Below are 21,863 nucleotides of genomic sequence, written 5' to 3'. Positions count from 1 at the left end.
AAAGGACTTTAGTTAGACCACAGCTGGAATACCGCTTGCAGTTCTGGTCACCACACAATAAGAAGGATGTAATTGCATCAGAGAAGTACAAAGATTCACCAGGCTGTTGTCTGCGATGAAGCAAAAATAAGGTGGGTGCAATCACTGTGATAGAATTATACTATAGGCCCCACGACAGTCATCGAGACATTAAGAACAAATCTATGGCCAGATTATAGAGAGATGCAGTTAAAAACAGAGTGGTCATAGTGAGTGACTTTAATTTCCCCAATATTGGCCCTGGCCTCAGCCCCAACCTAAACAGCATGGTGGCTCAATGGTTAGCACTGCTGCCTCACTGCACCAGGGACCTGGGTTCGATCCACCCTTGGGCAACTGTCTGTGTGGAGTTTGCAAGTTTCTCCCCGTGTCTGCGTGGGTTTCCTCCGGGTGCCCCAGTTTCCTCCCACAATCCAAAAATGTGCAAGTTAGGTGGATTGGCCATTGTGTTCAGGGATGTGTAGATTAGGGGGATGGGTCTGAAATGAAATTCTATTATTCTATTCTACGAAATTGACTGGGCCTCCCTTAGAGCAAGAGGCTTAGACAAGGCAGAAGTGCATTCAAAAGGGTTTCTTGAAACAATATGTGGATTGTCCAACTGGAGGAGGAGACATACTGGACTTTGTACTGGCTAGTGAGACTGGCCAGCTGTCTGACCTTTCCGTGGGGGAGCATTTTGGAATCAGTAATCACAGCTCCTTAAGTTTTAAGATAGCTACAAATAAGGATAAGTCAGGACCTTGTGGCAAAGTACTAAATTGGGGGCGGCCGGGGTGCAAATTACATTAGTATTGGGAAGGAGCTAGGGAGTGCTAATGGGCTAGTTATTGAGCTAGCCCACATTTGACATGTGGGAGTTATTTAAAGACCTGCTGGGGAGAGTTCAGGACCAGCGTGTCCCAGTAAGGAAGAAGGACAAGGATAACAAGTGACGGGACCCTTGGATAACATGGGAGGTTATGAATTTAGCTATAAGGAAAAAAAGAAGCATATGTAAAGTTTAGGAAGCTAAAATCAGACAAGGCCCAACAGGAATGTAAAGAAAGCAGGAAAGAACTCAAACAGGGAATTAGGACAGCAAGAGAGGGCCGTGAAATGACCTTGGCAAGACAGGTTATAGAGAATCCTAAGGCATTCCATACCTATTTGAAAAATAAGAGGGTAATTAGAGATAAGGTAGGACCACTCAAGGATACAGGAGGGGACTTCTGCATGGAGGCCAAGGATGTGGGAGATCCTAAATGGGTACTTTATCTCAGTATTCACCTAGCAGAAGGGTATGGAGGATAGTGAAATTTGTGTGGAGCATGCTAATATGCTAGGGGATTCTGAGATCAAGAAAGAAGTGGTGTTGGGTGTCTTAAAGAGCATTAAGGTGAATATGTCCCCAGGGCCCAAAAGTATCTACCTCAGATAGTTGAGAGACACAAGAGAGGATATTTCTGGGTTCCTGACCAAGATCTTTGTACCCTCATTAGCCACTGGAGAGGACCCAGAGGGCTGGTGAGTAGCTATGAGTCCTACATTGGTAGTTGGGAGGCTATTGGAAAGAATTCTTAGGGATAGGATTTACATGCATTTGGAAAAGCATAGTCAAGTTAGGGACAGTCAGCATGGCTTTGTCTGGGGCAGATCTTGTCTTACTAACTTGATTGAATTTTTCAAGGAGGCGGCAAAGGTGATCAATGAAGCTAGAGCAGTGGATGTTGTTTATATGGATTTTAGTAAGGCTTTCAACTAGGTGCCTTGTGGTAGGCTCATCCAGAATATTAAGATGCACGGGATCCACGGAGACTTGGCCACAGGGATTCAGAATTGCCTTACCAATTGAAGGCAAAGAGTAGTGGTGAAAGGCTCTTTTTCAGACTGGAGATCATGGCTAGTGATATTGCGCAGGGATCCACACTGGCATCTCTGCTGTTTGTGAAATAAATAAATGACTTCGATGAAAATGTAGATAGGTGGGTTAGTAAGTTTGCAGATGATACAAAGATCAGTAGAGTCGTGGATAGAAGGTTGTCAAGATACAGTGGGATATAGATCACTTGCAGGTATGGGTGGACAAATGGCAGATGGAGTTTAATACATGTAAGTTTGAGGTGCTATGATGTGGGAGATCAAATGTTAAGGATAAGTTTATAGTTAATGGCAGGACCCTGAACAGCATTGTTGTAAGATCCACCTTGGGGTTCAAGTCCATAGTGCCCTGAAAGTGGCCAAGCAAGTAGGTAGGGTGATGAAGAACGTGTATGGCATAGTTGCCTTTCTTGGTCAGGGAATTGAGTACAAGAGTAAGGATGTCATGGCATGGTGGTGATTGTGACAAACATAGGGGCATTTAAGAGACTTTCCAATAAGCACATGAATATGCAAGCAATGGGGGGAAATGGACCAAGGGCAGGCAGACGGGATTAGTGTAATTCAGCATCATGTTCGGCACAACATCGTAAGTCGAAGAGTTCATTCCTGTGCAGTACAGTTCTATGTTCTAAGCACTTTAGCTATGAAGCTATGAAATTAGGAGGGCAAAGAGGGGTCATGAAATATCTTTGGCAGATGTGATTGACAAAAGCCCTACAGCATTTTATAAGAATATTAAGAGTAAGAAGATTACCAGGGAAATACTGGTACTTAATAGAGACCAAAGAGACAACCTGTGTGTGGAACCAGTGGATGTAGGTGAGATCTTAAATTAATGCTTCTCATCTGTATTCACAAAGGAAAATAACATTGTAGCCACAAATATCAGTTGGGATGGTGAGGTCCTGGAGCATTCATTAGCCATGGCATAGAATATAGGAGTAAGAAAATTTTGTTACAACTTCATAAAACATTAGTTGATCTGTAGATGGAATACTATGTGTAGTTCTGATTGCTACATTGTCAGAAGGACGTGATTGCACTGGAGAGGGTGCAGAAGTGCGTTGGATGGAAAATATTAGTTATGAAGAGGAACTGGATAAGTGAAGTTTGTCTTCCTTGAAGCAGAGGAGGCTGATTGAGGTATACAAAATTGTGAGAGGCATAGAAAGGGTAGGTCTTGAGATTTTCTTCCACATGGCAGACATGTCTAAGTCCAGAGAGCATAGGTTTGAGGTGAGTAAGTGATTCAGAGGGAATCAGAGAGAAATTTGTTTACCCAGAAGATAGAAGAAATATGGAATGTGCTGCCTGAGTGGATGGTGGAGGCAGGTACTCCAGCAACATTTAAGAAGCAACTGAACGAACATTTAAAATGCCAGGGCACATTAGGTTATGGACCAAGTGCAAGTAAATGAGAATAGTATCATTTGGTGCTTGTTGGTTGATATAGACCTGGTGGGCCGAAGTGCCTGTTTTTACTATTTGAAACACTGTCCCCTTCAAACACTGGCAGGACAGGCACAGGATGGGTTTAAATACAGAGTATACCTCCCTCTACTGTTTTAAACTGAAAATAAAGTTCCTTCTATTATTTCAAACAAAATGTAAAGCTCCCTTGACACAGTCCCCATCAAACATTCCCAGGAGAGGGATAGCGCGGGGTTAGAGACAGAAAAAAGCTTCCTCTGCATTTTTTATAACAAAGTCAAAATATTGAAACGGCCCCAACTGGGGTACTATCAAAATCAAACACAAATTGACAGTGGAACAGAACCTTAGAGAGCCAAGCAGAAACTTACTAAGTGAAAATAGTGTTGTCCAGGCCGGTGATGCACTCCAGCTCCCATGGCTGCCACCGGCCTCAAAAGGCCTTGATTGTGCCAATGAGCACCAGGTGCTGCCCCTCCAGGCACACCCAAGCACAGATGTAACCACAAAAGAGGAGCAGACAGTCAGGAGCGATGAGCCCCTTTTCAGCCCACTGCCTGGACCTGTTAATGGCCATCTTGGCCAGACCCAGGAGCTGAGCCATGAGAAGGCCCTTAGACCTTTCCATTCATCCCCGGATAGCGTACCTGTAGATCAGGAGCGTGGGGCTGAAGTGCAACCAAAATTTAAGCAGCAGCCCCTTCCAAAAGGGCTGCAGACAGAAACATTCAACATATATATAAAATACTGTCTCCTCCAGGCCACAGAACCCACACATGGCCTGGCACCCAGTGAATTTACTCAGTCTGTGTTTGCACAGGATTGCTGAGTGCAGCACTCTCCACCCCAGATCCATAATGAAAAAAAGGAGGATCCTTTTGTAGAGAGCCCTCCACTGAGAATCTACACCACTGGAGGACAAAACTTCACTCCAAGGTTATGTCAGGGCGGTAGGCAAAGGCATAGCAGTGGAGAGTATGCAGCATCAGCCCGTACAAGTAACACCTCCAAAATTTAACCATTCGAAAGGGCACCAGGAGGATTTCCTTGAGACGGCTCAGATTGTGAGGCATCATGTCATGGGGAATGGTCGGTGATGCATGGCCAACATTGAGTTCCGGACAGACAGGGGTCGGTTTGTCTGCCCATCGCATGCCTGAGCCATTTTGATTTCACACGAAGTGTCAGGGCCAAGCACCTTATTCCTCAGAATCCAGATGGCTCAGATCGCGAACTTGATGCCCTCTCAGCTGCTGCTTTTACTATCTGTTTTACCTTGGATTCTTGAGTCCTTCCACTCTGTCATACATTCCTCCACTCTGAGAATTAATAGCCCATTTACGTGAGATTGAAGATTGATGGTCAGCAGCCTCTTTTTGATACACAGACCAGTGCAACAGTTAGAGATGAAGGATTGGATTCTACTATGCCTTTGGTTGAAAGGTGTGCTAGATTTTCCCATGACAAAACCACACTCCGCCTCCAGCCATGGACTTAACCCCGACCACTTCCTCACCTTCTTAAGAACTGCCTGATTATTTCCAACACCCACAAACTCAATACACCTGCTTCTAGAAGACAGCTTGCTCCCACGGCACTATCCCTTTTCAATGCAGTGAGCATTTCTCCTAGTTCCTGGAATTGGCTGCTGGAGTGGTGATGGAGACTGGTACAAAAGGTGCATTTAAGGAACTTTTAGATAAGCGTATGAATATGCAAGGAATGGTGGGATGTGGACCAAGGGCAGGCAGAAGGGATTAGTTTAATTTGGCGTCTCGTTCAGCCCAACATTGTGAGTCAAATGACCCATTCCTGTGCAGTAAGTTCTCTGTTCTAAGTAGTGGCGCTGCTGAGTGCAGAACAGTGTTAGCCCTCTGATTGGCCTCTTACTCTCAAATAGGTTCTTGCAAAAGGACAGGACCCCCCCAGAGGGGCACATATGGCTGGTGTTTGGTAGCTACATATATTGGATACATTTAATTCAATAAGGTTTTTTATACAAAATAAATAGTTAAAAAGTCTTGCATTTATATATTGCTGATGTCACCACCATTGTAGGATGGATCTCAAACAACAATGAGACAGAATATAGGAAAAAGATTGAGTGCTTATTGGTGTGGTGTAAGACAAAAATCTCTCCTTCAGTGTCAGCAAAACAAAAACGTGATCATTGACTTCAGGAAGCAGAGTAGAGAGTACACCCCTGTCAATGGTGCTATGATGGAGATAGCTCAGAGTGTCAAGTTCCTGGGAGAGATGATCACCAACAATCTGCCCTGGCCCACCCACAGTGATGGTCAAGAAAGCACAACAACGTCTCTCTTTCTTCAGGAGGTTAAGGAAATTTGGCATGTCCACAAGGACTCTAATCAATTTTTATCGATGCACCATAGAAAGCATCCTATCTGGATGTATCACAGTGTGATATGTCATCTGCTCTTCTCAAGACCGTAAGAAACTACAGATAGTCATGAACACAGCCCAGTCCATCATGAAAACCAGACTTTTGTCCGTTGAGTCCGTCTGTAGTTCCTGCTGCCTTGGGAAACCAGCTGAAGATGGTTGGTTCTGGGACACGACTCTGAGGAACTGCAGAGATGTCCTGGAACTGAGATGATTGACCTCCAACAACCACAACCATCTTCCTATATGTCAAGTATGACTCCAACCACTGGAGAGTTTGCCCCCGATACCCATTGATTCCAGTTTTGCAAGGGCTCCTTGATGCCACAATTGTTCAAATTCAGCCTTGATATCAAGGACTGTCACTGTCACCTCACATCTGGAATTCAGCTTTTGTCTGTGTTTGAACTAAGGCTGTAATGAGGTCAGGAGCTGAGTGACTCTGGCGAAACCCAAACTGGGCATCATTGAGCAACTTATTGCTGAGCAGGTGCTGCTTGATGATGTTGATGTTGATGTACTGTTGATGACACTTTCCATCACTTTACTAACGATTAAGAGTAGGCTGTTAGAGCGGTAATTGGCCGGGTTGGATTTGTCCTGCGCTTTATGTACAGGACATACTTGGACAATTTTCCACATTGTTGGGTAAATACCAGTGTTGTAACTGTTCTAGAACAGCTTAGCTAGGGGAATAGCAAGTTCTGAACACAAGCCTTCAGTACTGTTGCCAGAATATTGTCAGAGCCTGTGGGTTTTTCAGTATCCAGTGCCTCCAACTGTTTCTTTATATCACTTGGAGTGAATCGAATTGGCTGAAGACTGGTCTCTGTAATACCCGGGACCACTGGAAGAGACTGAGATGGATCATCCACTTGGTACTTGTGGCTGAAGAGAAACATACTTGACCTCATCCTTACTAATCTGCCAACTGCAGTTGCATTTGTCTATGCCAGTATCGGTAAGAGTGACTATCGCACAAGTCCTTGTGGAGACAAAGTCCCGCCTTCACATTGAGAACAACCTCCATCATGTCATGTGGCAGTATCACCATGCTAAATGGTACAGATTCACACAGATCTAGCGACTGTAGGCCATCAACAGCAGCAGAACTGTACTGCAGCGCAATCTGTAACCTCATGGCCAGACATATCCCCCACTCAACTGTGACCATCAAACCGGGGGATCAATCCTGGTTCAATAGAAAGTGCAGGAGGGCATGTCAGGAACAGCATGAGGCAAACCTGAAGGTGAGGTATCAGCCTGGTGAAGCTACCAAATAGAACTACTTGCACGCTAAACAGCGAAAACAGCAAGTGATAGACAGACCTCAGTGACCCCACAACCAACAGATCAGATCTAAGCTCTGCAGTCTTGCCATGTCCAGTTGTGAATGGTGGTGAAATTAACCAACTCACTGGAGGAGGAGGCTGCACAAATATCCACATCCTCAATGATAGAAGAGCCCAGTGAATCAGGGAAGAAATGTTTAGTTCTGAAAGACTAATGGAGTTACAACAAAAAGATGAGACAGTAAAAGCTGTATATCATATAGCCTACTTGGAAAGGAATCAGAATGAATCCCAGAATGTTATTACCTTAAGGAGAGACTCCTAAGGCAGAAATACAGGCCGTGGCAGCTTCATGCAGGGGAAATATTGGTGGTAGTTCACCAAATTGTGTTGCAGGTAGTATACAGACAGGAAAAATTGTGGGTAGTACATAAATTACCTGTAGGAGATCATCTAGAATGAGGACAAGTCAGCTAAGATACAAAAACATTTCTATTGCTCTGGATTACATAAAGATATGGTTGAATTTTGCTGTACCTGTCATACATGTCAAATACTATGAAGGCTACCGGAAGTATAAAAACCAGTGCCTTTGATGCCAATTCCCGGATTTGAAGAATGTTTCTCGCGGGTTATGATTGATTGTGTAGGTCTCCTCCCTAAAACCAAAAGTGAGAGCCAGTATTTGCTAACTGTAATGGATGAGTCTACCACGTTTCCAGAGGCAATTACAGAATGTCAAGGCAAAAAAGGTTCTGGAAGAGTTGATTGCTTTCTTTACCCATTATGGACTACCCAGGGAGATTCAGCCAGACCAAGGGTCCAATTTTACTGCCAAACTATTTAAGGAGGCCATGAAAAGTTTAGGTATTCAATAGTTAAAACAAGTGCATACCATCCTGAATCCCAGGGAGCATTGGAAAGGTAGCATCAGACCCTAAAGACTATGCTGAGGGCTTAATGCCAGGATTATACCAATGATTGGGATAAAGATATCCCGCTTATATTGTTTGCTATTCGAGATGCCCCAAATGAATCAACACAGTTTACACTACCTGAATTGATATTCGAACACGAAGTAAGAAGGACTTTAAAATTAATTAAGGAAAAAGTGATAGGTCCAAATTCAGAGATCTCACAGTTGGATTATGTATTTGAGGTGAGAGAAAGATTAAACAGAGTTAATGAATTACATTAACAACATCTAAAGGTGGCACAGCATCTAATGAAGCAAAAAGCAGGCAAGAAATCTAAAATTGCCAGTGGGGATAAAGCATTGGTGTTGTTACCAGTGGAAAGAGAGCCTTTCAAAGCAAGATTTAATCGTCCCTATCAGATTGAGAAGAAGTGAAGTCGCTTTAATTATCTGGTAAATATGCCAGATAGAGGGAAAAAATTATCGGGTATGTCGTGTACATGCTGAAACCTTACAATGATAGGGAGAGCAAACAGAGAAACTGTTTTAGTTACTGCCACTCTGAGGAATCAGATTCAGATTATTTGAATTTTGATATGCTTCAGAATAAATAGTAAGGAAGTTCTTAAAGAATGGGATAGGATAGTAAGGAATCTGTCTCAGGAACAGAGAACTAAATTGCAACACTATGAGGACATATGTAGATATAGAATGGGGAGGACTAACACTTCCATACATGTAATTGAAGCAGGGATTGCTGTTCCAATAAAACAACATCCCTACAAGCTTAATCCTCTCAAAGTAGCACAAGTACAGAAGGAAGTGGAAGCGATGCTCCAAGAAGGCATTGTCAAGCCAAGTCAAAGCGAGTGGAGTTCATTGATCGTGTTGGTTCCCAACCAACTTTCGTGAAACCGGCACGGTGTCTCAGTGGTTAGCACTGCAGCCTCACAGCGCCAGGGACCCGATTCCAGCTTCAGGCAACTGTCTGTGTGGAGTTTGCACATTCTCCCCGTGTCTGCATGGGTTTTCTCCAGGTGCTCCGGTTTCCTCCCACTGTCCAAAGATGTGCAGGCTAGGTGGATTGGCGATGCTAAATTGCCCGTAGTGTTCAGGGGTGTGTGGGTTATAGGGAGATGGGTCTGGGTGAGATGCTTCAAGGCACACTGTGGACTTGTAGGGCCGAAGGGGCTGTTTGCACACTTTAGGAATCTAATCTAATCTAATATTTATTGACACAAGTGATGTAGGGGTTGTTCATAGATCATCATTGAATCCCTATAGTGTGAAAGCAGGTCCTTTGGCCTAACATGTCCACACCGGCCTGAGAGCATCTCCCTATAACCGTCCTAATCTACACATCGCTGAACACTGTAGGCAATTTAGCATGGCCAATCCACCTAGCCTGTATATTTTTGGATTGTGGGAGGAAGCCAGAGCACCTGGAGGAAACCCACATAGACACAGGGAGAATGTACAAACTCCACACAGACAGTCACCTGAGGGTGGAATCAAACACGGGTCCCTGCCACTCTGAGATAGCAGCGCTAACCACTGAGCCACTATACCACCCACTGTGTTACTACTAGTTGTTACAGGAGGATGACTGTGGAATTGTTAGGCCAATCAGTTATTTTTCAAGAAATTCAATAGCCACAGGAGAAAATATTCAACAGTTGAAAAATAGTTGAGTTTGGTATTGGCCTTTTATGGCATTTTAATGTTTATGTTGCAAACAGTATATCGGAGACGTTTGTGTACACTGATCACAACCTTTTGATATTTTTGCAAAGATTTAGATAAGAACACCAGACTATTTCATTGGAGTCTTATGTTACAAGCATGTAATTTACAAATTGTACATGTTGCAGGTTGTGCAAATGTTATTGCGGATGCATTATCACGGGTTTAGAAGGAAAATGTGTACATGAGACAGAAACTGCAGTGTTCAACATTATATATAAGTATTTAGAATTAGTATGAAATGTGTAACTCTAGATTAATGATCGATATATCTAGTAGTAATGGTGTGAAGATTTAAGGGAAAAAAGCCATCTTTTTGTGATGATGGTTCTGTTTTTTCTTAAGGGGGAGGTGTTGTTAAGTAGAGTATAGTACTTATGAGTTGGAAGTCAGGACGTTAGGATTTACTTGTACAATTATAGGGGGAAAAGAGTGTGAGGTCCCTTTAAAAGATTATTATTTTTTATAGGCTTGGAGATTTTAAAATAATGTCTGCAGGCAGCAGCAGTTGCACAGAGCATTCTTAGCATTGATACATTGTGTCAAAAGGCTATACTGTTAACTGGCAAATCAGCATTTTTACCAAGAAAAAAGATATTTGAATTTAGCCAATTAATTTAAACCAGCCCTAGATACCCAAAACCCAATTAATTTTAAATCTGATGGTTTTGACAACCTCAGGCTAATCATATTGTAAGAAATTAATTGATCTCCAGGGCATAAAAGAGGGCATTTGAAAATCAGGTTAAGAATAAACTGCCGTTTGTTAGAGAACAACTCTCAACAGCCAACAGCTCTAAAGAAACAGAAAATCACTGACTCTCACAGAAATCTCTGAGATCTCGCAGTAAGCATCATCCAAATAAAGGTACTACGGCACTCTTAGCTAAGAATTTGACAAAGAAAGGCATTCCTGACTGGAGGATGTTGGAAAAGGCTAGACTTATCCTGGCTGTACTTTCAAGACATTAAGCTTTAACTTATTTTTATTGATTTGGTTTATACAAAAGGTTTTATATCTATTGGAACAGCAAAGTATTAGTATTTTGTTTTATTCAGGAATAGTTAGTAGTTAAGTAGGAATTGTTCGATTTGTTAGTAGTTCTGTTAATTTGTTAACAATTAGAGTTACTTGTTGATTGTAAAGTGACTGTCATTTTGTTTTGCCTCCCCTGCTCCATAATACCATCAAATATTCATTCTGATCCTTCTCTGTGCACTTGCTCTGCAGCTGTAACGCTGTTTTCTGCGCTCTGTTCTGCTATCCTGATGCACTTTTGTATGGTACGATCTGCCTATTTAGCATGCAAAACAACACAGTTCACTGTATCTTAGTACATGTGACAACAATTAATCAATCAGTAAACATTGCCTTTCATAATGTCAGTGTATCTCAAAATGAGGAGTCGGTCTGCACACAGTAACATACTACAAACAGTAATGGAGTAATGAACAGGTCATCTGTTTTCTTGACATCGGTGTCCTGGCTAATATTTAGTCTTTAGAGAACTCCGCATTTACAAAATAATTTATAGGTGTCAGCACGCATGGATTTACCTGGATTAACTGGATTAATTGTCTAGTTGAATGTTCTGAGCCCAATGATGGATTCCAGACTGAGGCAATGTAATCAAATCAGTTTGTTTCTTTGTACAGTGCCCGGGAGCTTGAGCTGGAAGATCGGCAGAGCCGGTTGCAACAGGAACTCCGTGAGCGCATGGCTATAGATGGTATGTATTCAGACCTCACTTTACTCTGTTCACTAGCTGATAGTCAGATTGGACAGATGAGCTTCAATGTGTTTCAGCATGGAGCTTCAAGCAGGACAGACTGAAGCTGGAAAGGGAGAGGACATTGTTCCTGGGTGCAGCCTCCACTTTCTATAAAGAAACCAACAACTTTTTGGGGAAATGGTTATTCCTAGAGTAGTCAAGACTCAGAGAGTTTTTACTCAAAGAGTGGTAAGGGCGTGGAACACCCTGCCTGCCAATGTAATTAACTCAGCCGCATTAGGGGCATTTAAACAGTCCTTTGATAAACATATGGACAATGATGGGATAGAGGGGCTTAGATTAGTTCACAGGTCGGCGCAACATCGAGGGCCGAAGGGCCTGTTCTGCGCTGTATTGTTCTATGTTCTAAGACAAAGATTCCAGCAACCAAGTGTGGAAGACCCATCTCAAAACTCGCTAGCACCCATCTCTGTAGACCCCATCCAGGAGGATGTGCCCAGAAAGGATTCCAGGCTGAGGAAGAATTCCAAGGTGGTGTCTAATTCCATGGTCTTGAACCTTCTCTTACAGGTGTGGTGCCAGAACATTGGAGGATAGTTAACATTTGTTTGAACAGATACATAATAGGCAAGAATATCTGATGCAGTCTTTAAGTATTTTTCAAGGTTCTTGTGCAGCAGTCTGGACAATAAATTAAAAGTCCAAATTAAATTAAACTGCAAATTTAAAGTACAGGGCAAAGTGACAATTCCGATCTAAATGGATCAGAGGCAAATGATTAATTGGAAGATATTTCCTATGGGGTTGCACAGGGCTCGGAACTGGTTCCCTTTCTGTTTGTGGTATGTCAGTGATTTATAAGTTTGAAAACAATGCAAGAATTTGGCAGTGTGGTTGATAGCAAGAAATCAGCAAACTGCAGGACGATATCAATGCAATGATGTAGGGGGATGCAAGGAAGAATGTCCGTATGCAATGAAAGAAATAGAGCAGAAACTCACTGCTCACAAGGATTTCAAAAGGAAATTGAATAGTAAAATAAATTCACTAGATTGCAGTGTGCAAACATGAATTAGGTGACTACAGTGAGCTAACAGTGGAATTAAGTTGATTGGACTGCTGTACAAAGAACAGGCATGCTTTCAATGGGCTGAATGAGTTTCCCTGTGCCTCCATGGCTCAATAGTAAGGTAGATGGAACAGTGACCAATGAATTTCAGTCAGGAGAAGTATGAGATAATATTTGGGAAAGCCTATCCTGAGAGGTAGAGAGGCACTCTGGAGCACAATTCCACAGATCCATGAAAGGAGCAGGACAGAGAGATAAAGTGATGACCAAGGTATACAGGATGCATTCTGTTATTGTTTTTGATAAAGCAGAGCTGGACGATTTCTGCTTGAATTGTATAAAACACAACCAGAGAACTGCATACAGCTGTCACCGCCACATTGCAAGAAAGAAGTGATGGCATTAGACAGGGTGCAAAGAAAATTTACAAATGTGTCTCCAGGAATGGAGAATTCCTAGCTTAGATTGGATAGGAAGGGTTTTGTTTTCTTTGTGACAAGGACTTTAAACGTCTGAGGAGTCTGGATGAGGTGAACAGGAACACACTATTCCCTTTCTAGAAGCAATCAATAGCATTGATTTATGTGTTTGGAGGCGAGTAACTGTTTTCACTCCAAGGTAAGTGAAGGTCTGGGACTCGCTGTTTGAAAGAATAGTCAAGGTAGAAATTTATACTGCATTTAAAAACAACTCAGAGACACACTTGACGGGCTTGAACCTACAGATTGTTGATCACAAACTGAAGGTAGCCGGCCATAGGACGCAAAGCTCTTTTGCACCCACCTCAGGTGAAAGATCATAAACCTTTTGGGCATCTCTGTTTCTGTTTAGAGAACTGTGCAGAGTGCATGCTCAAACTGTCAGCTCACATGCACAAAAACACACACTATCATCAACAAACACCTGTGCACACATGCATATACAGACAAGCGCATGTGTGCACATACACGTACACGTGCATGTGAACATACACCACACACATGTACACCACACACACTTGCACATAAAAACACATGCACACAAACCACACACCCCCACACAAACGCAGACACATGTACGCGTATGATCCATAAACCCAAAACACCATAAAGATACCGTGCATACGCAAACAAATACGGACGCAAAACACAGACACATTTCACTCCCAACTCGCTCTGTTTCAGCCTTAGCTCCTTCCCTTTTACCCTGGTATCTTCCCTCACTAGGATATTTGCCATGTGTTCCTAGGGGAGCGTTTGCTATGTTTTGCAAGGCATATTTGCTCTGCATTCCTGGGTATTTGCTTTGTCTTCCCAGGGGATAATTTCTCTCTGTTCTTGGGGGTGATTTCACTCTGTTCTTGGGGTGCTTGAACCCTAATGTTTTTGAGACCAGGAGATTTGTCTTGTGTGTCTCATGTACAGACAATCTGAAGAGCAGTGAGGAGCTGACAGAGGAGAAGCGGATTCTGAATGAGATGCTGGAGGTGGTTGAACAGCGAGATTCCCTTGTGGCCCTGCTGGAGGAGCAGAGACTGCGGGAGAAGGAGGAAGACAAGGACCTGGAGGCTGTGATGCTGAGCAAGAGCTACAACCTGAACTGGTCATAATGCAGCTTGCCCAAGGGAAGGAAAGGGTTTGGGTAGAAGGAATGGGGAGGGGAAGGATATTTTGACAGAAACAACAGGAGAATGGCAGATGAGACACTGTCCAAACAAGACCTGAGAAAAACCCTCATGTAGCCCCCCACCTGCCCACGGGTTGGTCCTGGGCAATGAGCTGCTAGACACGAAAAGCCTCATTCAGATAGCTGGTGTTGGTAATGACTACTGAGGATAGGCAGGAGGGGGATGTTCAGCCAGGCCATGGGAATAGCTGATACACACAGGCCTCAGCCAGACCCCAACTGAGGACCATGAGTGACCAGCTACTCCTCCCAAATATTCAAACCAATCGGTCACATTTCCACATTCAGCGGGGAATGCAAAAAGGAGTGTAGGACATGAGGCTGTCCAGTACAGAGATGTTAATGAATTCTTCAAACATGACCTCAAACAGGTTACCTGCTGGAAGTGAGAAAAAAAGAGGATATTGCAAACACTTTGCAAATCAGGCGGGATCCTTGGAGAGGAAAACAAACTAAATCTTTGAAACGTATTTCAGAGTTCCAGCAGGCACTGTATTTGCTCTGGTGTTTGAGTCAAATTTTTTTCTTCCTCTTCACTCTTGCTTTCTCTAGTCTGGCAGAGAATCTCCAGCAAACTCTGGGACGCTGCCAACAATGCCACAGCATTGAGTGTCACAGGCTGCATAAACCTGTTGCTACTGCTGAGTACAGTCCAGTGTCATTCTGGGATGTGGGCAATGTTGGCCAAACAGTAGGTAATACAGAAAGCTGCTCAATCCTTAACAAGCTGTATGAGTTTCAAATGGTGGGACTACAGAATGGCAGGGAAATACAACATTCAACAGTCAAATAATTTGGAAGGTTTCAGCACCTTTCCACTTTCACACACACACTGTACCCCGTCCAAAACCCCAACTTCACAAGCACACACACAAGTCTCCCATCTAAAACCCCCCCAACACACACACACACACAGAGTCTCCTATCCAAATCCCCACCCTCACAAATACACACTGTACCCCATCCAAATCCCCACCCTCTCACACACACACATACACGCGCATGCACACACACAGTATACCATCCAAACCTGCACCCTGTCATGCACAGCCTCCCATCCAAACCCCCACCCTCACTCTCACATTGTACCGCATCCAACTCAGCTCAGGAGTTCATTACAGCCTTAGTTCACACATTGACAGAAGAGCTGAATTTTCAAGGTGAGGTGAAAATGGCAGTCCTCGGGATAAACGCCCAATTTGTCTGAGTGTGGCATCAAAGAGCTCTAGAGAAACTGGAATCAATGGGTATCGAGGGGACAAACTCTCCACTGGTTGGAGTCATGCCTGGCACATAGGAAGGTGGTTATCATTGTTGGAGGTCAGCCATCCCAGCTCCAGAATACCTCTGCACGAATTCCTCGGGATTGTGTCCTAGGCTCAACCATCTTCAGCTCTTCATCAATGACCGTCCCTGTATCTAAGATCACAGATGATTGCACAATGTTCAGCACCATTCATGATTTCTCAGATACTGATGCAGCTCATGTTCAATTGCAGCATATCCTTGTTTGAGTTAACAAATGTCAGGCAATGACCATTAAGAGAGAATCTAACCATCACTGAATCCTCCCACTATCACCATCCTGGGAGTTACCATTGACCAGAAACTGAACTCAACTCAATAAATAAATAGTGGCTACAAGAGCCAATCAGAGGCTAGCAAGTAACTCACTTCCGGACTCCCCAAAACCTGTACACCATCTAGAAACCACAAGTCAGATGTGTGATGGAATACTCCCCACTTTCCTGGATGCGTGTATCTCCAGCAACACTCTAGAAGCTTGGCACTGTCCAGGACACAGCAGCTCACTTGATTGGCACCACATCCACAAGCATCCACTCCTTCCGCCACTGACAGTCAGTAGCAGCAGTGTGTACTATCTACAAGATGCACTGCAGAAATTCACCAAAGATCCTCAGATAGCACTTTGCAAACCCATGGCCACTTCCAAAGAGGACAAGGGCAGCTGATACATGGGCACACTACCATCTCCCCTCCAAGCCACTCACCATCCTGACTTGGAAATACATCACCTTTCCTTCACTGTTACTGAGTCAGAATCCTGGAATTCACTCTCTAAGAGCATTGTGAGTCTACCCACGACACATGGACTGTAGCAGTTCAAGAAGGCAGCTCACCACCACCTTCATAGGCAATAAATTCTGGCCATCCAGCAACACCCTACATCCCATTAGGACAATGCCTATCCTAATTCTCATCCCTTCACATTGCCCCTCACACTTCTGTCTAACTGGTAAATCCCTTCACTTCCCTTTGACCCCCACAAGACTTTCCTAATTTCCCTCCATTCTTGTCACTCAGTTGTTCCTTCTTGTCTGGCTCTGAATGTTAATATAAACTACCCAGACTCTGCTGATCAGTCCTGTCTACACTGGAGCCATGCCTGTGTGTATTTGCATGTTCAAGTATGTCCTGGTGTAGTGTGAACAGATTTCTGTCTCTTGCGGTGACACCTGGATACGGTAGTATTGGATACTGATAATCTGACAGTGTTATGTGAGAGGGAGTGTCTGTGTGTGTGTGCGTGTGCGCGCGTCCACACGTGCAGGTCGAATTAGAAACTATGCGTGTGGGTGATTTGGCGGTGGGTTGGGGCATGTGTGGGGTATGTTAGAATCTGCACAGTGGAGTGCAGAAGTATTTAAAAATGAAATCCTGTGGGTTGGTGAGACCAGTCATAATTCAGGTGAAGATTGTGGATGGAAGTCTGTGTTTGGGTACATTTCCACTCAAACTGGAGTCTAATTCAGATGAAAATTGGGATGTGTCCACAGACTGGGGAAAAGAACCCCTCTAGTAGTCAGCTCTCTGGGAGTGGATTTGCAGACTTGTCTGTAAACCAGATTTGTTCCCAGTGGGAACATTATTTAAATGTGATTGTACACTGTGCTTTAGATTAAACTCATGCTCTTTTCACTGCTGTCAACTTGCACTGTGGCCGTTGTGTATCGGGATTACCACAGGAAAAGACAGAGTGTGTCTCAGTACAGACTGTCAACACAAATGCTGGTGCAGAGTTCACTGGCCTGGCACCAGTTTAGACAAACAAACATCTTATAGAGTCACTTTACCCCAACAACGTTCAGGAGCAGCGTACACAAAACCAGCAGAAACAGTCAGTCACTATGAGAGCAGCTGCCAGCAACAACCGCCTGTAAAAAGGAGAAGGCAACTTCCGGCTCACAGAAACCCCCTCCATCATACTCTCCCTTCCTCACACTCCCTCTGTCACACCCTCCCTCCCTTACACACTCTCCTTCCCTCACATTCTCTCCCTCACACTCTGTCTCCCATTCTCTCCCTCACACTCTGTCTCCCTCAAGTAATCAATCACTCATTCACACTAACTTTCAAACTCTCTCTGTCACAGACCCATTCTCTGACACACTCTTGCAGTGCCTCACACATTCTCCTTCACATGCTTTCTTCCTCATACTCCCTCACTCTCTCCTTCACACTCCTACACCCTCACGCTGCTCTTTCTTCATCACTCTCACACTATCACTACCAGAATCTCACTCCTATTCTCCGTCACTTCCACATTCACTTTCTCACTCACCTCACACATTCCTCATTCAATCCCTCTATCTCTGACTTGCTCACTCTCATTCCCCTATTCACTTCCACTGTCAATTCCTCACACTCTCACTCAGTCCATCAGTCTCTCATTCTCCTTTAAACACTCCCTTCCTGACACACTCCCTTCTTAACACTCACGCAATCTCTCATATGGTCCCACAGAATTGTGCTGCATCAGGCCATTCGGCCCATCCTACCTGCACCAGTTCTACTCTAAGTGCCAATCTGCTGCCTTTGGCCCTGCAGACTATTTCTATCCAATGCCTCTATTGAACCTGCCATCCACCACATTTCTAGATATAAATGCTCCCTGTCTGAAAAAGATGTTTTTCACATCACTTGTTCTTTTGTAAATTGTTTTGAATCCCATTTTGGTTCTATTATGGTGAAAATAACTTGTCCCTATCCACTCTGCTCAGCCATCTCTTTCCTTACAACTGAAGTTTCTCATTCCCGGAACCATTCCTATAAATTGCTTCTGCACTCTCTCTAATACAGTCACATCTTGCTGGAAATGTGGCACCACAGCTGCTAACAGTACTCCAGCTGGGGTCTAATGGTTGTCTTATATAAGTTCAACATCAGATCCTTGCTCTTGTACTCCATGTCAATATTAATGTATTACGTGGACTGCAACAGTTCTAGAAGACCTACACCTTCACAAGGGGCAGGCAATAAATATTGGCTGGCCAGGAATGCCATATCCCACAAATGAATTAAAAATGTGTAGAAGTGATTGTATACTTATTGCTGTCTTCACCTTCAATGATCTGTACACATATATCCACCCAGGCTGTCTGTACCTGCCTTCCCTTTTGAATTGTACCTCTTATTTTATGTTGTCTTTCAATGTTCATCACACATTGCCTCACACTACTCTGTATTGACACCTGCCACCTATCTGCCGTCTCCACCAACTTTTCAATGTTCTTTTGGAGTTTCACACTGTCCTCACAGTTTATAATTCTTCCAAGTTTTGTGTCTTCTGCAAATTTTGAAATTGTCCCCTGCACATCAAGATCTTAATCATTAATATATAAAGCAGGACCCCAGTACTGACCCTTGGGGAACTTCATTACAAACCTTCCTCCAACTCAAAAAATATCCATTAACTATTACTCTCTGTTTCCTATCTTTCAACCCAATCATCTACATTGCAACAACAAAGAGGAGTACACCACAGGAACAAGCCCTTTGTCCCTCCAAGACTGTATTGATACATGATGCTTTTCTAAACTAAAAATCCTTTTGCCTCTATGTGGTCCATATCCCTACCTAATCATATATCTATCAAAAGATGCCTTTTAAACATTGCTATTGTATCCGCCTCTATCATCCATATGTTTATCCAATGACCATTTAAATGCCCTTAAAGTTGGCGAGTCTACTATTGTTGCAGGCAGGGCATTCCATGCCCTTACTCTGACTTCTCTCTCCTAAATCTATCACTCCTCAATTTAACACTATGACCCCTCGTGCTAGCCATCACCATCTGAGGAAAAAGGCTCTCACTGTCCACCCTATCTAATCCTCTGAACATCTTATATGTCTCTATTAAGTCGACTCTTAACCTTCTTCTCTCCAACGAAAGCAGCCTGAAGTCCCTCAGCCTTTCCTCATAAGATCTTCCCTTCATACCAGGCAACATCCTGGTAAATCTCCTCTGCACCCTTGCCAAGCTTCCACATCCTTCGTATAATGCAGCGACCATAACTATACGCAACACTCCAAGTGCAGCCGCACCAGAGTTTTGTACAGCTGCAACATGACCTCGTGGCTCCAAAACTCAATCCCTCCACCAATAAAACCTAACACATCGTATACCTTCCTATCAACCTGGGTGGCAACCTTCAGGGATCTATGCACATGGACACCGAGATCTCTCTGCTCATCCACACTACCAAGAATCTTACCATTAGCCCAGTACTCTGTATTCCTGCTACTCCTTCCAAAGTGAATCACCTCACACTTTTCCACATTAAACTCCATTTGCCACCTCTCAGTCCAGCTCTGCAGCTTAGCTATGACCCTCTGTAACCTGCCACATCCTTCCGCACTATCCACAACTCCACCAACTTTAGTGTCATCCGCAAATTTACTAACCCATCCTTCTATGCCCTCATCCAGGTCATTTATAAAACTGACAAACAGCAGTGGCCCAAAACAGATCCTTGCAGTACACCACTAGTAACTGAACTCCAGGATGAACATTTCCCACCAACCACCACCCTCTGCCGCCTTACAGCTAGCCAATTTCTGATCCAAACCACTAAATCACCCTCAATCCTATGCCTCTGTATTTTCTGCAATAGCCTACCCTGGGGGCCCTCATCAAACGCTTTACTGAAATCCATGTACACCACATCAATCACTTTCCCCTCATCCACCAGTTTGGTCACCTTCTCAAAGAACTTAATAAGGTTTGTAAGGCACGATCTACCCTTCACAAAACCGTGTTGACTATACCTGATCAAATTATTCCTTTCTAGATAACAGTTCTTGCATTTACTGTTTACTTACCACCTACATTAGATCTTCCAAAATGTACAACATTGCATTTGCCCTGATGAATTTCCATCTGCGCAAGTCTCCAGTCTATCTGTATTCTGCTATATCTTCTAGCAATTGTCACTATCCGCAGCTCCCCTAATCTTTGTGCTGTCCACAAATTAGGCCACATATATTCTCCTCCAAAGGGGTGCCAGCACTGATCCTTGTGGAACACCACTGATCACAGATCTCCAGGCAGTAAAACACCCTTCCACTGTTGCTGCCTATCTTCTATGACTAACCCAGTTCTGTATTCATTTTACCAGCCCACTGTGGATCTCATGTGACTTCACTTTTTGCATTAGCCTGCCATGAGGGATCTTGTCAAAGGTCTTTCTAAACTCTATTTAAACAAGATCTACCACTGTGCTCTCGTCAATTATCTTTGTTACTTGCTCAAAAAAGCCATTCAAGTTTGTGTGATGCGTCTCCTCCACAAGTTTCCTTGGAAGTCTATTGCATGGCACCGTATCAAATGCATTCCGGAAATCCATGTAGACCACATTAAACAACATGATGCTGATTAACCCTTTCTGTTACCTCTTCAAAAAACTCTAGCAGGTAAGTAAAGCATGATTTCCCCTTCAGACATTCGTGTTGACTCTTCGAGTCAAGCCAAATTTTTCCATGCGATTGCTAAATACATTCAAATAAGTTGTCTTCTACAACTGAACTGAACTTAACTGATCTGTACGCACTGGGATTATCCTTACAACCTTTCTTAGCACACTCTTTGTCACACTTCCTCATGCATTTCCTCACCAAATCTCTCACTCCTTCACACACTAAATCCCTCACATTCTCTCTCCCTCTCACAATCTCACACTCTCACCCTCCTTCACACTGTCTCCTTCCCCACACACTAACACTCTCACTCCCTCTCTCACACCATCCCTGTCATTCCGTCCCTCACACACACACTTGGTGCTCTTCAGTGCTGAATTCTGTGTTTCTGTCACAGGAAGTAACAGGTGGGAGTGATTTATTCCTTATTTCTAGCTGTGTGCTGTACCTGAGCAGGTTTGTTCTGAAAGACTCCAGTTTGCAATAGTAAAGGGATGACCATGTAGTTCCTCATCCACCAACTGTAAATATGTCACTGATTATTCTGTATGTTGTGAGCTGTGCAATCACTTGCACTCATTCTGACAATAACTCCAGGTCCTCAATATGTGATGGTGGAATTAAAGTTATTTATTAACACTTGTTATGAGACTACTTTATACATTAAAATAATCCAACTTTTCCTCTGTCTTTTTATTGGCCTGTGTTTTTTTTAAAATCCTGAATACTGTGTTCTCAGTGCTGAAGCTGGTCAATCAACAGTACAGATAGAGTGTTTCGCAGTCACAGAGAGCAGACAGACCAAGGCAGCAGACCTCCAGCCTGCCTCTGGTGATCTCGAGCTCTGTAACTCCATCTCACTCTGTCCCCTCTCTGAGCAGGGTTCTCTATGTCTTTCTTCCCTCTCCCAGTTTCTCCTTTGAAAGGAAGTTTGGTAAAAACTTTTTAAAAAAAAGCTTCACAGGTCCATCAGAAAACTGCAACTGAGTGGG

General features: G+C 43.6%; 1 protein-coding gene across 1 annotated transcript in view; it reads left to right on the top strand.

Moving 5' to 3' along the window:
• The window catches only part of LOC125460785 (protein-methionine sulfoxide oxidase mical3a-like), a 374,391-nt gene extending 352,838 nt beyond the window's left edge, over positions 1–21,553 (top strand). The window contains exons 44-45 of the mRNA XM_059652260.1: positions 11,344–11,417; positions 13,893–21,553. Of these exons, the coding sequence (XP_059508243.1) occupies positions 11,344–11,417; positions 13,893–14,077 (259 nt within the window). The 3' untranslated portion in view covers positions 14,078–21,553. The remainder of the gene's footprint in view (positions 1–11,343; positions 11,418–13,892) is intronic.
• Positions 21,554–21,863: the final 310 nt, after the last annotated feature.

This window comes from Stegostoma tigrinum, chromosome 18 (assembly GCF_030684315.1).
Source record: "Stegostoma tigrinum isolate sSteTig4 chromosome 18, sSteTig4.hap1, whole genome shotgun sequence".
NCBI lineage: Eukaryota > Metazoa > Chordata > Chondrichthyes > Orectolobiformes > Stegostomatidae > Stegostoma > Stegostoma tigrinum.
Note: the sequence above shows the minus strand (reverse complement) of the source record. Positions and strands in the feature narration are given on the sequence as shown.